This window comes from Salvelinus sp. IW2-2015, linkage group LG15 (assembly GCF_002910315.2).
Source record: "Salvelinus sp. IW2-2015 linkage group LG15, ASM291031v2, whole genome shotgun sequence".
Lineage (NCBI taxonomy): Eukaryota > Metazoa > Chordata > Actinopteri > Salmoniformes > Salmonidae > Salvelinus > Salvelinus sp. IW2-2015.
The window spans coordinates 4778988-4790631 of record NC_036855.1 but is presented as its reverse complement, the minus strand read 5'-3'; the positions used below and the strand labels follow the sequence as shown (position 1 = coordinate 4790631).

The window sequence follows — 11644 nt, the reverse complement described above, 5'->3', positions numbered from 1 at the left end:
TCCTGAAATAAGCATCATAGCCCTTCCTAGATGATATGATAGGAAGAGAGTCAACTAGTCCTGAAATAAAGCATCATAACCCCTCCTAGATGATATGATAGGAGAGAGTCAACTAGTCCTGAAATAAAGCATCATACCCCTCCTAGATGATATGATAGGAGAGAGTCAACTAGTCCCTGGTTGCTAGGGGACCTGATGCTACTTTGCACCACAAAGTACAAGCCATCTAGTTTCCCCCTTAGCACTTTTGATGTTAACCCCTGCTAATCATTCCTTAAGCCCACTCATTATCTTTCTCTCACACAGACACAGCTCTGTGCCACCCACCAGCCTTGCTTTGATTCACCTCCCTTTCTCTCATTCTCATGTCAAACTGGCCTTCATTTAGAAATGCATCCATGGCCTTTAAGTGTGTGTGTGTGTTTTCTGAGGTTAACATCATGGCAGGGTGGGAGGGGGCTGGGGTGCTGGGCTGCCTGCCGTTACTGGATTGGCCTGGATCTGCCCTGGACTGTTTGGCGCTCTCTCCAAATGAGGGAATTAGCAGAGCCCTCATACACGCACGTACACAGACGTACACACACACACACACACACACATACACATACACATACACACACACATACACACAATGACAGGAGCTCTCGCCCTCCACTGCCCGGCATTGTTGTGTGTATTAAACACCTCAGTGAGCAGATTGCCCCCCCCACTTTGCTGATCCTGCGCTTAAAGGGCCTCATTGTGTTTAATACGGCTGCCGGGGGGGGGGGGGGGGCTAGAGCGTCATGACCTGAGAGACAGCGGGGAAATTGCTTGTGTTTTGTGGGTCAGCAATCTGCTTTCTAAAGCCTTTAAATAATGTTCCCCTGGGAGGGAGACTTTGAAGGAACCTTTGGCTGGGGGTGAAGAGGGGGAGGAAGAGGGGAGGAGGCCCCTTGCCCTGCCTGTCTATTGGGGCTCTCTGTGTGTGTCTGTGTGTGTGTTCTGCGGCTCCTGGATGCACATTTCATTGACAGCGTCAGGCCTAAATGGACTCCAACATGATGGGCTAATCCACACACAATGGAATCTGTTAGCCAGGGGAGGAGGGGGGGGGTTGTGGAAGTGAATCTCACACACACACACACACACACACTGCCCTTTAGCTACAGCAGTAATAGCTGGAAAGGGCCAGGAGAGGGAGCACTGATAAAGCGGCAGAACTACTCCAATCAGCGTCTTCTCTGCCGTGTGTCAGCCCACCACCACCTCCTTGACGTGAGGGTTTTGACTGAAGACTGACAGACAGCCACACCTGCCCCTGGCCTGGAGGGTGAAGGTGCTGTAGTGCAGGGCTCTGAGACACCATCCTGTTGGTTTTCACTCCAACCCGGTTCCTGGAGAGAGACCATCCTGTTGGTTTTCACTCCAACCTGGTTCCTGGAGAGAGACCATCCTGTTGGTTTTCACTCCAACCTGGTTCCTGGAGAGAGACCATTGTGGTTCCCAAACGTTCCTGTTGGTTTTCACTCCAACCCGGTTCCTGGAGAGAGACCCTCCTGTTGGTTTTTCACTCCAACCCGGTTCCTGGAGAGAGACCCTCCTGTTGGTTTTCACTCCAACCCGGTTCCTGGGAGAGAGACCCTCCTGTTGGTTTTCACTCCAACCCGGTCCCTGGAGAGAGACCCTCCTGTTGGTTTTCACTCCAACCCGGTCCTGGAGAGAGAGACTCCTGTTGGTTTTCACTCCAACCCGGGTTCCTGAGAGAGGACCCTCCTGTTGGTTTTCACTCCAACCCGGTTCCTGGAGAGAGGACCCTCCTGTTGATTTTCACTCCAACCCGGTTCCTGGAGAGAGACCATCCTGTTGATTTTCACTCCAACCCGGTTCCTGGAGAGAGACAAAAACAACCTACAGGACGGTCGCTCTCCGGGAACAGGGTTGGAGAACCGTGATGTCGATGCTGATTTCCCCACTAATGTTAGGTTAGCATTGGGATGAAGGGAAGCTGATCTGTACCTAGGGCAAACCTAGGGCCTGTAGAATGTCATGTCTCACCCCTTCCTCCTCCTCCTGTCTTTGGCAGAGTAATACCCTGCTGGTTGCTGACAGTTTGCGTAACTCAGACAAGCGGCGCAACGGACCAGAATTTGCCAACGACACCAAGAAGAGAAAAGTGGAGGACAAGGACTCCAGTCATTATGTAAGCAGCAGCTGTGAGGGTGATACGTGTCAAATCAAATTGTCACATGTGCCGAATACAACATGTGAAATGCTTACATACAAGCCCTTAACCAACAGTGCAGTTCAAGAAGAGTTGAGAAAATATTTACCAAATAAACTAAAGTAAAAAGTAACACGATAAAATAATGTGTGTGTGTGCGGTGACTGACACTCTGTTTGTCCCCACAGGATAGTGATGGGGAGAAGAGTGATGACAACCTGGTGGTGGATGTCTCCAATGAGGTAACGTGTGTGTGTGTGTGTGTGTCTTTCTGACGTGTACATGCCTGTCTGAATGTTCTGTTAGGCCTCGCTAGATGGCTCAAAAATAGATGGATAGATGGATGTCATATAGGCCCTGGTCAAAAGTAGTGCACTATATAGGACATGCGGTGCTCTTTAGGACGCAGACTATTATTACACATGGGGGGGGGGGAAGTGGTGCACCGAGTGAGTCAGTGTGTGAATGAACCCCCCTCCAGGACCCTGCCTCCCCACATGGTACGCGCCTGCCATCCCCCAGGGAGAACGGGCTGGACAAGACACGTCTCCTGAAGAAGGACCCCTCCTGTAGCCCTGCCTCCACAGCCTCATCTGCAAGCTCCTCCTCCCTCAAGTCCAAAGAGATGGGAATGGTGGGTGTAGCTGAAGCCCTCAATACACCTAACCCAGTTCTGTCTAAACAAGACTTAAACTCTGGATCACAAACACACAACTGACCTTCAGCAGAATATCTCAGCTCTGTCTCTCTCTCGCTGTCTCTCTCTCGCTATCTGTCTCTCTGTCTGTCGTGTGATATCTGGGTAATGAATGCCTCTGTTTCCATGGCAGCGTGATAAGCCGGGTACGCCTGGGCTGAAGTCGAGCACACCTACTCCCAGAGGAGACTCCACCCCCGGACCCAGCGCCACTCCCAGTCTCCGGCCAAGCCTAGTCAAGCCCCCCTCCATGGAGCTACCTCACCCACCTAGTAAGACGATAAAAAGTCACACCTTTTGAATTGACCTTGTGCCATTTCCAAGCCTTCCTAACAGCCGGAAGGCTTGTTAGGAAGGCTTGGAAGGCGGCAGGTAGCATTAAGAGGGTTGTGCCAGTAACTGTAAGGTCACTGGTTTCGAATCCCCAAGTCTGTGCACTTGAGCAAAGCACTTAACCCTAGTTGTCGCTCTGGAGAAGAACGTCTGCTAAATGAATAAAATGGTGCATGTATATTATAGGCCACCTACTAGTATACRTTGGTTTTTGTTAGGGATTCTACACTCAAACTCTTTTGGTATTTATTTCATTAGTCCTTTAATACAATCCCCAAAAACTGCAATTCAGCAGTCAAGTTTTCAAGAAAGCTCTTTCAGTACAGTGCAAAAATGTGATGTGTTTTGGCATCATATGAATATGACTGAATACAGTTCCATAAACTCATCTGACAACAGCTCTTGTGTACCCCTCAGCTGCTGGTCTGCGGACCCCGCTGGCGGTGCCTGGGTCGTACCCTGGGCCTTTCGGAATGCTGCCCCACGCCACCATGAACGGGGAGCTGGCGGGCGCAGCCTACGCCGGCCTCCACAACATGTCCCCTCAGATGAGTGCTGCGGCTGCTGCCGCCGTGGCCGCATACGGACGCTCCCCTATGGTGGGTGTGTGCTTGTGTGTTCGCTTATTCATTCCATCCGAGTCCATAATATGTGCTCATTGCATGTCTAAACGGCTAACATGCTGACCAGACCGGACACGTCGCGTGTGCGAGCGTCGCAAAATAAATTTGGAAATCCATGTTATTCAATTATTGCACCYACACTGCTAGCGTGCGCCAAGAAGCGTCTGCKAYGCCAAGGGCTAAAATAGAAMTCCTTTCTATTTCTGACGCAGATCACGCTGCAAGTCCTGCCTCTCCCATTTCCTCATTGGTTTATAGAAGCAGGAACCCACATGCTATCTCCTCATTGGTTATACCACGTGGGTGATTGAAAGACGTTTTGCCGGTTGTCGTGGTAATTCTATGAAAGTTTAGATGCGATCACCATATAAGTTCAAAGATGAAAAAGCCTGGAAGGAGGAGAGATGACTAGAAACGATTCGGTTGGCCGTTTTATGTGTGGATTAATTGTCGGAGTATAGGACCTTGTGCAGTTCAGGTAAAATAACAACTCAATGTTTATATCCCAGGACAAATTAGCTAGCAACAGYAAGCTAGCTAAATAGGACAAATTAGCTAGCAASWGCAAGCCAACTAGCTAAATTGCCATACATGTTTAATGCTTTTCGACCTGTCCCCAAATTAATGTMATTGGTTCAGAGTTTGTTTTGAWATTTTAACCTGCGTGTCGTGATCGCGTTTGTTGTGGGGGGACAAAATACATTTATGCAAGATAGCGCACGATGGCACACGCGTGCAGCCGGTTTGGGTTCCGTGTAAGTGTCTGTGTTTATGTAGGACCCAATACGCTGTCAACTGACCTCATTTCTCGTGTGTGTGTGCGCTCGCGTGTGCCCCCATGGATCTTTGAGTGTGTACTCATCCCTCTCTGTGTTCTCCCTCAGGTGGGCTTTGACCCTCATCCTCACATGAGAGTGCCTGGAATGCCCCCCAGCTTATCAGGCATCCCTGGAGGCAAACCGTGAGTGTGTGTGTGCGGAGACAGTGACCACTGTCCCAATACGTTTGGTGCTCACTGTATCTCAAATGTATTCCATGCCTCAAGTCCACCTTCCCTCTTCCTCCTCCAATTCGTCCTCCTCTCAGGGCCTACTCTTTCCACGTTAGCGCCGATGGACAGATGCAGCCGGTGCCCTTCCCTCCGGATGCCCTAGTGGGCCCGGGCATCCCACGCCATGCTCGCCAGATCAACACTCTGAGCCACGGCGAGGTGGTGTGTGCCGTCACCATCAGTAATCCCACGCGCCACGTCTACACGGGCGGCAAGGGCTGCGTCAAGGTCTGGGACATCAGTCACCCTGGCAACAAGAGTCCCGTGTCCCAACTGGACTGCCTGGTGAGTGCTACACAAATATACACGCTTTTATCCAAAATCACGCAGTTGACGCATGTATTGAGTAGCGTTGTGCGTATTTAAAGAGAGATCTTTAAAAACACACCTACCTACCACTTTATTTCATAGTTTGTGTATTAGAGACCAAATATAAGTGTGTGTGTGTCAGAACCGAGACAACTACATCCGCTCGTGCCGGCTGCTTCCCGACGGCCGGACGCTCATCGTGGGGGGCGAGGCCAGCACGCTGTCAATCTGGGACCTGGCCACGCCCACCCCGCGCATCAAGGCGGAGCTGACCTCCTCTGCCCCCGCCTGCTACGCCCTGGCCATCTCCCCCGACTCCAAGGTTTGCTTTTCCTGCTGCAGCGACGGGAACATCGCCGTCTGGGACCTGCACAACCAGACCCTGGTTAGGTAAGGAACACTGGGAGGAGAATACATGGCCAGTTGGTAATAGGTAGAACTGAATAGCCTTTACTAACCACAGGTCCAGCGTCAGCTAATGTATTATCCCCCTACTGTGGTAGGTAAGATTGGGGTAAGGTGATCTGTTCCTAGATATGTGGTTAAGGGCAACTTCTTTCCTTGAGTGAATACACATGAATGTTTGTACAGGTAACTGCCAAAATAAAGGGAACACCAACATAAAGTCTCTTAATAGGGTGTCACGGTAGAGGTTGACACGAGTGAAATTTCAGTCTTGTACTGTCCTTATCCCGTAATAGTCCTATAACCACAGAACTTTCCGGTCCCATTCTATGCTAATTTTTACATTCAGAAATAACTTCCTCCCTTAGCTGTTCGTCTGTCTGTCCCCTGCTCTGCATGTGAGTAGCCGTAGCAACTGCTGCTGCTCATGAGACAGTAGCCTGTCCTGCACACACAGAAGATGACAACCACAGTCAGTAAGTTGAACTCATGGATATGGACATGTGTAATTGCTCGGCAAAGACAACTGGATCAAATTTAGCTAAAACATTGCTCTTTCCTTTTAACGGCTCTGTTAGTGATGGGTCCTTGGCTGCAACAAGATGTTGGAATTCCTCTCTTGAAGGTTTCGTCATTCAGTCTTTTTTTATTATWATTTTTTTTACCTTTATTTAACTAGGCAAGTCAGTTAAGAACAAATTCTTATTTACAATGACGGCCTAAGAACAGTGGGTTAACTGTCTTGTTCAGGGGCAGAACGACAGATTTTTACCTTGTCAGCTTGGGGATTCAATCTTGCAACCTTTCGGTTACTAATCCAACGCTCTAACCACTAGGCTACCTGCCAACTTACGTTGACATCTGAGGTAAATTAGTCACTGTTTACACCAGTCTCAACGTCAACCGTGAAGAAGCGACTCCGGGATGCTGGCCTTCTAGGCAGAGTTCCTCTGTCCAGTGTCTGTGTTCTTTTGCCCATCTTAGTATTTTATTTATATTGGCCAGTCTGAGATATGGCTTTTTCTTTGCAACTCTGCCTAGAAGGCCAGCATCCCGGAGACTCCTCTTCACGGTATGATAAACTTGGATTAGCTAACACAACGTGCCATTGGAACACAGGAGTGATGGTTGCTGATAATGGGCCTCTGTACGCCTATGTAGATATTCTATACTTTTGAACGGTAGTGTACATTACCGTAGTGTTTCCTTTTCTATACATTACCCTAGCGTGTCCCATTCCAGACAATACCTTGGCATTACAGACATTACCTTGGCATTACAGACATTACCTTGGCATTCCAGACATTACCTTGGCATTCCAGACATTACCTTGGCATTCCAGACATTACCATGGCATTCCAGACATTACCCTGGCTTGGCATTTCCAGCACATTTATACATTCCTTGGGGTCGATCGCCTATTACCCTATACATTATACACATGAGCACGCATGTCTATCTCTCCATCATGATGGATCTGGAGTTGTTTCCAATTCCAGACATTCACTGGCGTGTCCCATTCCAGACATTACACTGGCGTGTCCCATTCCAGACATTACACTGGCGTGTCCCATTCCAGACATTACACTGGCGTGTCCCATTCCAGACATTGCCCTGGCATTCCAGACATTGCCCTGGCGTGTCCCATTCCAGACATTGCCCTGGCGTGTCCCATTCCAGACATTGCCCTGGCGTGTCCTTTATTTTGGCAGTTACTTGTATATGTTCATGTGTTACTTCTGAGTGTACAGTGTAGTTACATGTGTGCTTGAGCTGGTCGTATATCATGTGTGTGTATTTGAGCATGTTCTGAATTGATATAATATATATTCTTTATGCAGACGTTTTCATCTAAAGAGATTCAGTCTCTGGGGGTGGGCCCAGCGGGAATTGAACCCACAAACCTTGGTGTTGCAAGCGCTATGTTCTACCAACTGGGCCACACAGGACCATGTACAGTTAAGCAATAAGGCCCGGGAAGATGTGGTATATGGCCAATATATCATGGCTAAGGGCTGTTCTTAAGCACGACGCAACGCCCGGACACAGCCCTTACACGGAACCCAAACCGGCCGAGCGCGTGCGCCATCGTGCATAAATGTATTTTGTCCCCCCACACCAAACGTGATCACGACACGCAGGGTAAAATATCAAAACAAACTCTGAACCAATTACATTAATTTGGGGATAGGTCGAAAAGCATTAAATGTATGGCAATTTAGCTAGCTAGCTTGCACATGCTAGCTAATTTGTTCTATTTAGCTAGCTTGCTGTTGCTAGCTAATTTGTCCTGGGATGTAAACATTGAGTTGTTATTTTACCTGAACTGCACAAGGTCCTMTACTCCRACAATTAATCCACACATAAAACGGTCAACCGAATCGTTTCTAGTCATCTCTCTTCCTTCCAGGTTTTTTCATATTTGAACTTATATGCTGATCGCATCTAAACTTTCATTGTATTACCACGACGACCGGAGAAACAGTTCCTCTTTCAATCACCCACGTGGTATAACCAATGAGGAGATGGCATGTGGGTACCTGCTTCTATAAACCAATGAGAAGATGGGAGAGGCAGGACTTGCAGCGCAATCTGCGTCAGATATAGGAATGACTTCTATTTTAGCCCTTGGCAATGCAGATGCTCCTTGGCACGTGCTAGCAGTGTGGGTGCAATAATTGAAAAACATGGATTTCTACATTTATTTTGCAACACTCGCGCACGCGACGTGTCCGGTCTGGTCAGCAGGTTAGCYGTGGTATATTGTCCATATATCACAAACCCCCGAGGAGCCTTATTGCTATTATAAACTGGTTACCAACGTCGTTAGAGCAGTAAAACTAAATGTTTTGTCATACCTGTGGTATACGATCTGATATACCATGACTGTCAGCCAATCAGCATTCAGCGCTCGACCCACCCAGTTTATAATATTTGATAACGTGTGTTGTCCAACACAGGCAGTTCCAGGGCCACACAGACGGAGCCAGCTGTATTGACATCTCCAATGATGGGACCAAGCTGTGGACAGGGGGGCTGGACAACACAGTCCGATCCTGGGACCTAAGGGAGGGACGCCAGCTGCAGCAGCACGACTTCACCTCACAGGTACACACAGACACACACACACACACACACCTGAGAAACACAACTCATGCAGCACGGCTTGAAACCGCAGGTTGACGCACACGCTGCACACACACAGGCATCTCACATCACTGGTGATGAAGGATCTCATGCACTTTGGTTGCAGCTCATTGTCACCTTGCAACGGTGTATTCTTAAGGACCTCCTTGTGTAACAGGAGAATCCAGAATAATGCAGGACTGATCACCTATCACAGGTTACAATGCCCAGCACAATATAGTGTATTAACAGGTTTGGCGCGGAGCAGGATGATATTAGCTTGATACCTAAGGAGTGAATTGTAAAGGGGAAAAGACTGGGCTTCTTGTTGTGGCAGCTGGGGCAGTCCTCTGTTAATTCACACATTATATACAGGACATTAGCCACAGCTGTGTGCTAGCAGAGATGCTATTGAAACAACAAGGCCTGGAGCGATACTTTACTTTTAATACCGCAAACGGCAATCAGTGTTTACCCACCTAGTTGTTGTTGTTTTACCACTTCATCAGTGACACACACTCTGCCCTTCCCTCTCTCCAGATCTTCTCTCTGGGCTACTGTCCGACGGGAGAGTGGCTGGCGGTGGGGATGGAGAGCAGTAATGTAGAGGTGCTCCATGTCACCAAGCCAGACAAGTACCAGCTGCACCTTCACGAGAGCTGTGTGCTCTCCCTCCAGTTTGCCTCATGTGGTAAGACCAGATCTCTGTATGACTGACGTCCTCGAGGTCTGTATGACTGACGTCCTCGAGGTCTGTATAACTGACGTCCTCGAGGTCTGTGTATGACTGACGTCCTCGAGGTCTGTGTATGACTGACGTCCTCGAGGTCTGTGTATGACTGTATGACAATCTGTTAGCTGTGTTTTGTCTCCTGTATCCTGTTTTTTTTAATATTTTTTTATATATATATATATATATATATAATATATTATATATATATATATATATATATATATATATATAACTAGGCAAGTCAGTTAAGAGCAAATTCTTATTTACACTGACGGCCTAGAACAGTTGGTTAACTGCCTTGTCAGGGCGCAGAACGACAGATTTTTACCTTGTCAGCTCAGGGATTCGACCTTTCCGTTACTAGTCCAACGCTCTAACCACTAGGCCACCTGCCGGGTTAAATTTCCGCTTTCGAACTGTGGTTTTGTTTTCCATTTTGAACTGATGTATTAAACTTCCTGTTTTATTCTGTTTAACTTTTCTTCTCCACATTCTGACCTGATATCTGACCTTGGTGATATCTGACCGTCCATAGCCTACATCTGTTTCCATGCGTCCTCATATACAGTAGCTCTAATCCTGACTTGATGTGATTATAACCCTCTACTCTGGTATTGGCCCCTACAGTATTAGCTGTCATAGCTTTATGTGATTCCTAAAGCTTTTTCTCTTCTTTCTTCTCTTCTCTCTCTCTCTTTCTACCACCACCAGGTAAATGGTTTGTGAGCACAGGAAGGATAACCTGCTGAACGCGTGGAGGACACCGTACGGAGCCAGTATATTCCAGGTACACACACACCTGTCTGTTCTCTCCGATCGGCCTACCTACCAATGTTTTTTTTGATCTTGTGTCAAGGCTGGGTGTTAAGCTTTCACTAATCTTTCGCTCTATACCCCCCCCCCCCTCTACCTCTCTCTCCGCTTCTGTAGTCGAAGGAGTCTCTCGGTGCTAAGCTGTGACATCTCAGTGGATGATAAGTACATAGTTACAGGTTCTGGAGATAAGAAGGCCACTGTCTATGAAGTCATCTACTAGACTGCACTAGTGAGCGGATCGGCCACTGACAAACCAAAGTGGCTTTTTACTGTCCTACATCTGACCCTTGGTCAGGGAATCCTAAAGAACATTCTATATACGTGACCTTTCTACTGTCGTACAGCTGACTCTGGGTCAGGATATCCTACAGGACATTCTATATTCATTACCATGGGCAGAGCCCCCAGAACAATGACTGATGGAAATGCGGACCGAAACCTCAGATATGCCGAATTAACAGCATTGTCGTTTTTATTTTGACAGACGAAGAATGTGAATGGCCTGGTGACCTCTACCCTTTGTGACCCCTAACCTCTGACCCTAGCCTGCTTTTCTGCCAGACGTGAGCCCCCACACTGACTCTTCACCCTAGTACCGTGTCCCATCCTACATGTCTGCTATCGTGTGATTAGTTCAGTTTTATTCTCTTTGTATTTTTATCGGTTGAGCGTTTGTAAAAAAGTGTATATATTTCTTTTCTTACAGTAAATGCTTTAGAAATAACAGAAATGTTTGCTATGTCTTTTACATGGAAAATAATCTAACCAGGAAAAAACACTAAATGGTCTTAATGCTAGCTAATATAAATCGAAAGAAATTACTAGACAATAAATGTTATTTTTTTCTTCGAACAAACGTCTTTTCTCTGGCTTCCAAAGTAGTGAACTGTATCGGTAAGGCCATGACCTTCCATCCAACAGGTCCTATATTCAGACTGCATCGTCTAGTTCAGGGGTCTTCAACCTTTTCTTGCCTTCCCCTCTCAGGCAAACCGGCGACCCAGGGACCCCATCATACATTAGCAAAAAAAAATAATAATAATTTGTCTTATCAGGTGAATGATAATGGCAAGGAGAAGTCATCAACATTTTTTAAATGAGATTTGGTAAGTAGTTATTATTTAGACTTTCCAGCATTATGATTGGAAGAGGAAGTGTGAACTCTTAACAGCCTATTAGCTAGAAAGGTAACTAAGCACATGTTCGCTAAGAGCAACTGTTTAGCTGGTTAAACAAAGGTTAGCCATACTTAATGTCCAAGCTAAGAAAGCCTACCGACAGCCAGTGGCACTTGCTGCACTGGTAACCTATTATCGGGTGCTTTTTCAAAGCTCTAGTGAGTAATATT

The 11644-nt window shown here is 47.4% G+C and overlaps 1 protein-coding gene across 2 annotated transcripts in view; it reads left to right on the top strand.

The window, feature by feature from the left end:
- LOC111974210 (transducin-like enhancer protein 1) overlaps positions 1-11146 on the top strand; it is a 21796-nt gene extending 10650 nt beyond the window's left edge. The window contains exons 9-20 of one of the 2 annotated variants that reach the window (XM_024001862.2): positions 2066-2182; positions 2392-2445; positions 2685-2837; positions 3034-3172; positions 3651-3832; positions 4741-4817; positions 4943-5192; positions 5359-5606; positions 8582-8729; positions 9288-9438; positions 10192-10267; positions 10411-11146. In XM_024001862.2, coding sequence (XP_023857630.1) covers positions 2066-2182; positions 2392-2445; positions 2685-2837; positions 3034-3172; positions 3651-3832; positions 4741-4817; positions 4943-5192; positions 5359-5606; positions 8582-8729; positions 9288-9438; positions 10192-10229 — 1557 coding nt within the window. In that variant the 3' untranslated portion in view covers positions 10230-10267; positions 10411-11146. Of the gene's footprint in view, positions 1-2065; positions 2183-2391; positions 2446-2684; positions 2838-3033; positions 3173-3632; positions 3833-4740; positions 4818-4942; positions 5193-5358; positions 5607-8581; positions 8730-9287; positions 9439-10191; positions 10268-10410 lie in introns of both variants that reach the window. The other variant, XM_024001861.2, reaches the window with a different exon arrangement.
- The last annotated feature ends 498 nt before the right edge of the window (positions 11147-11644 follow it).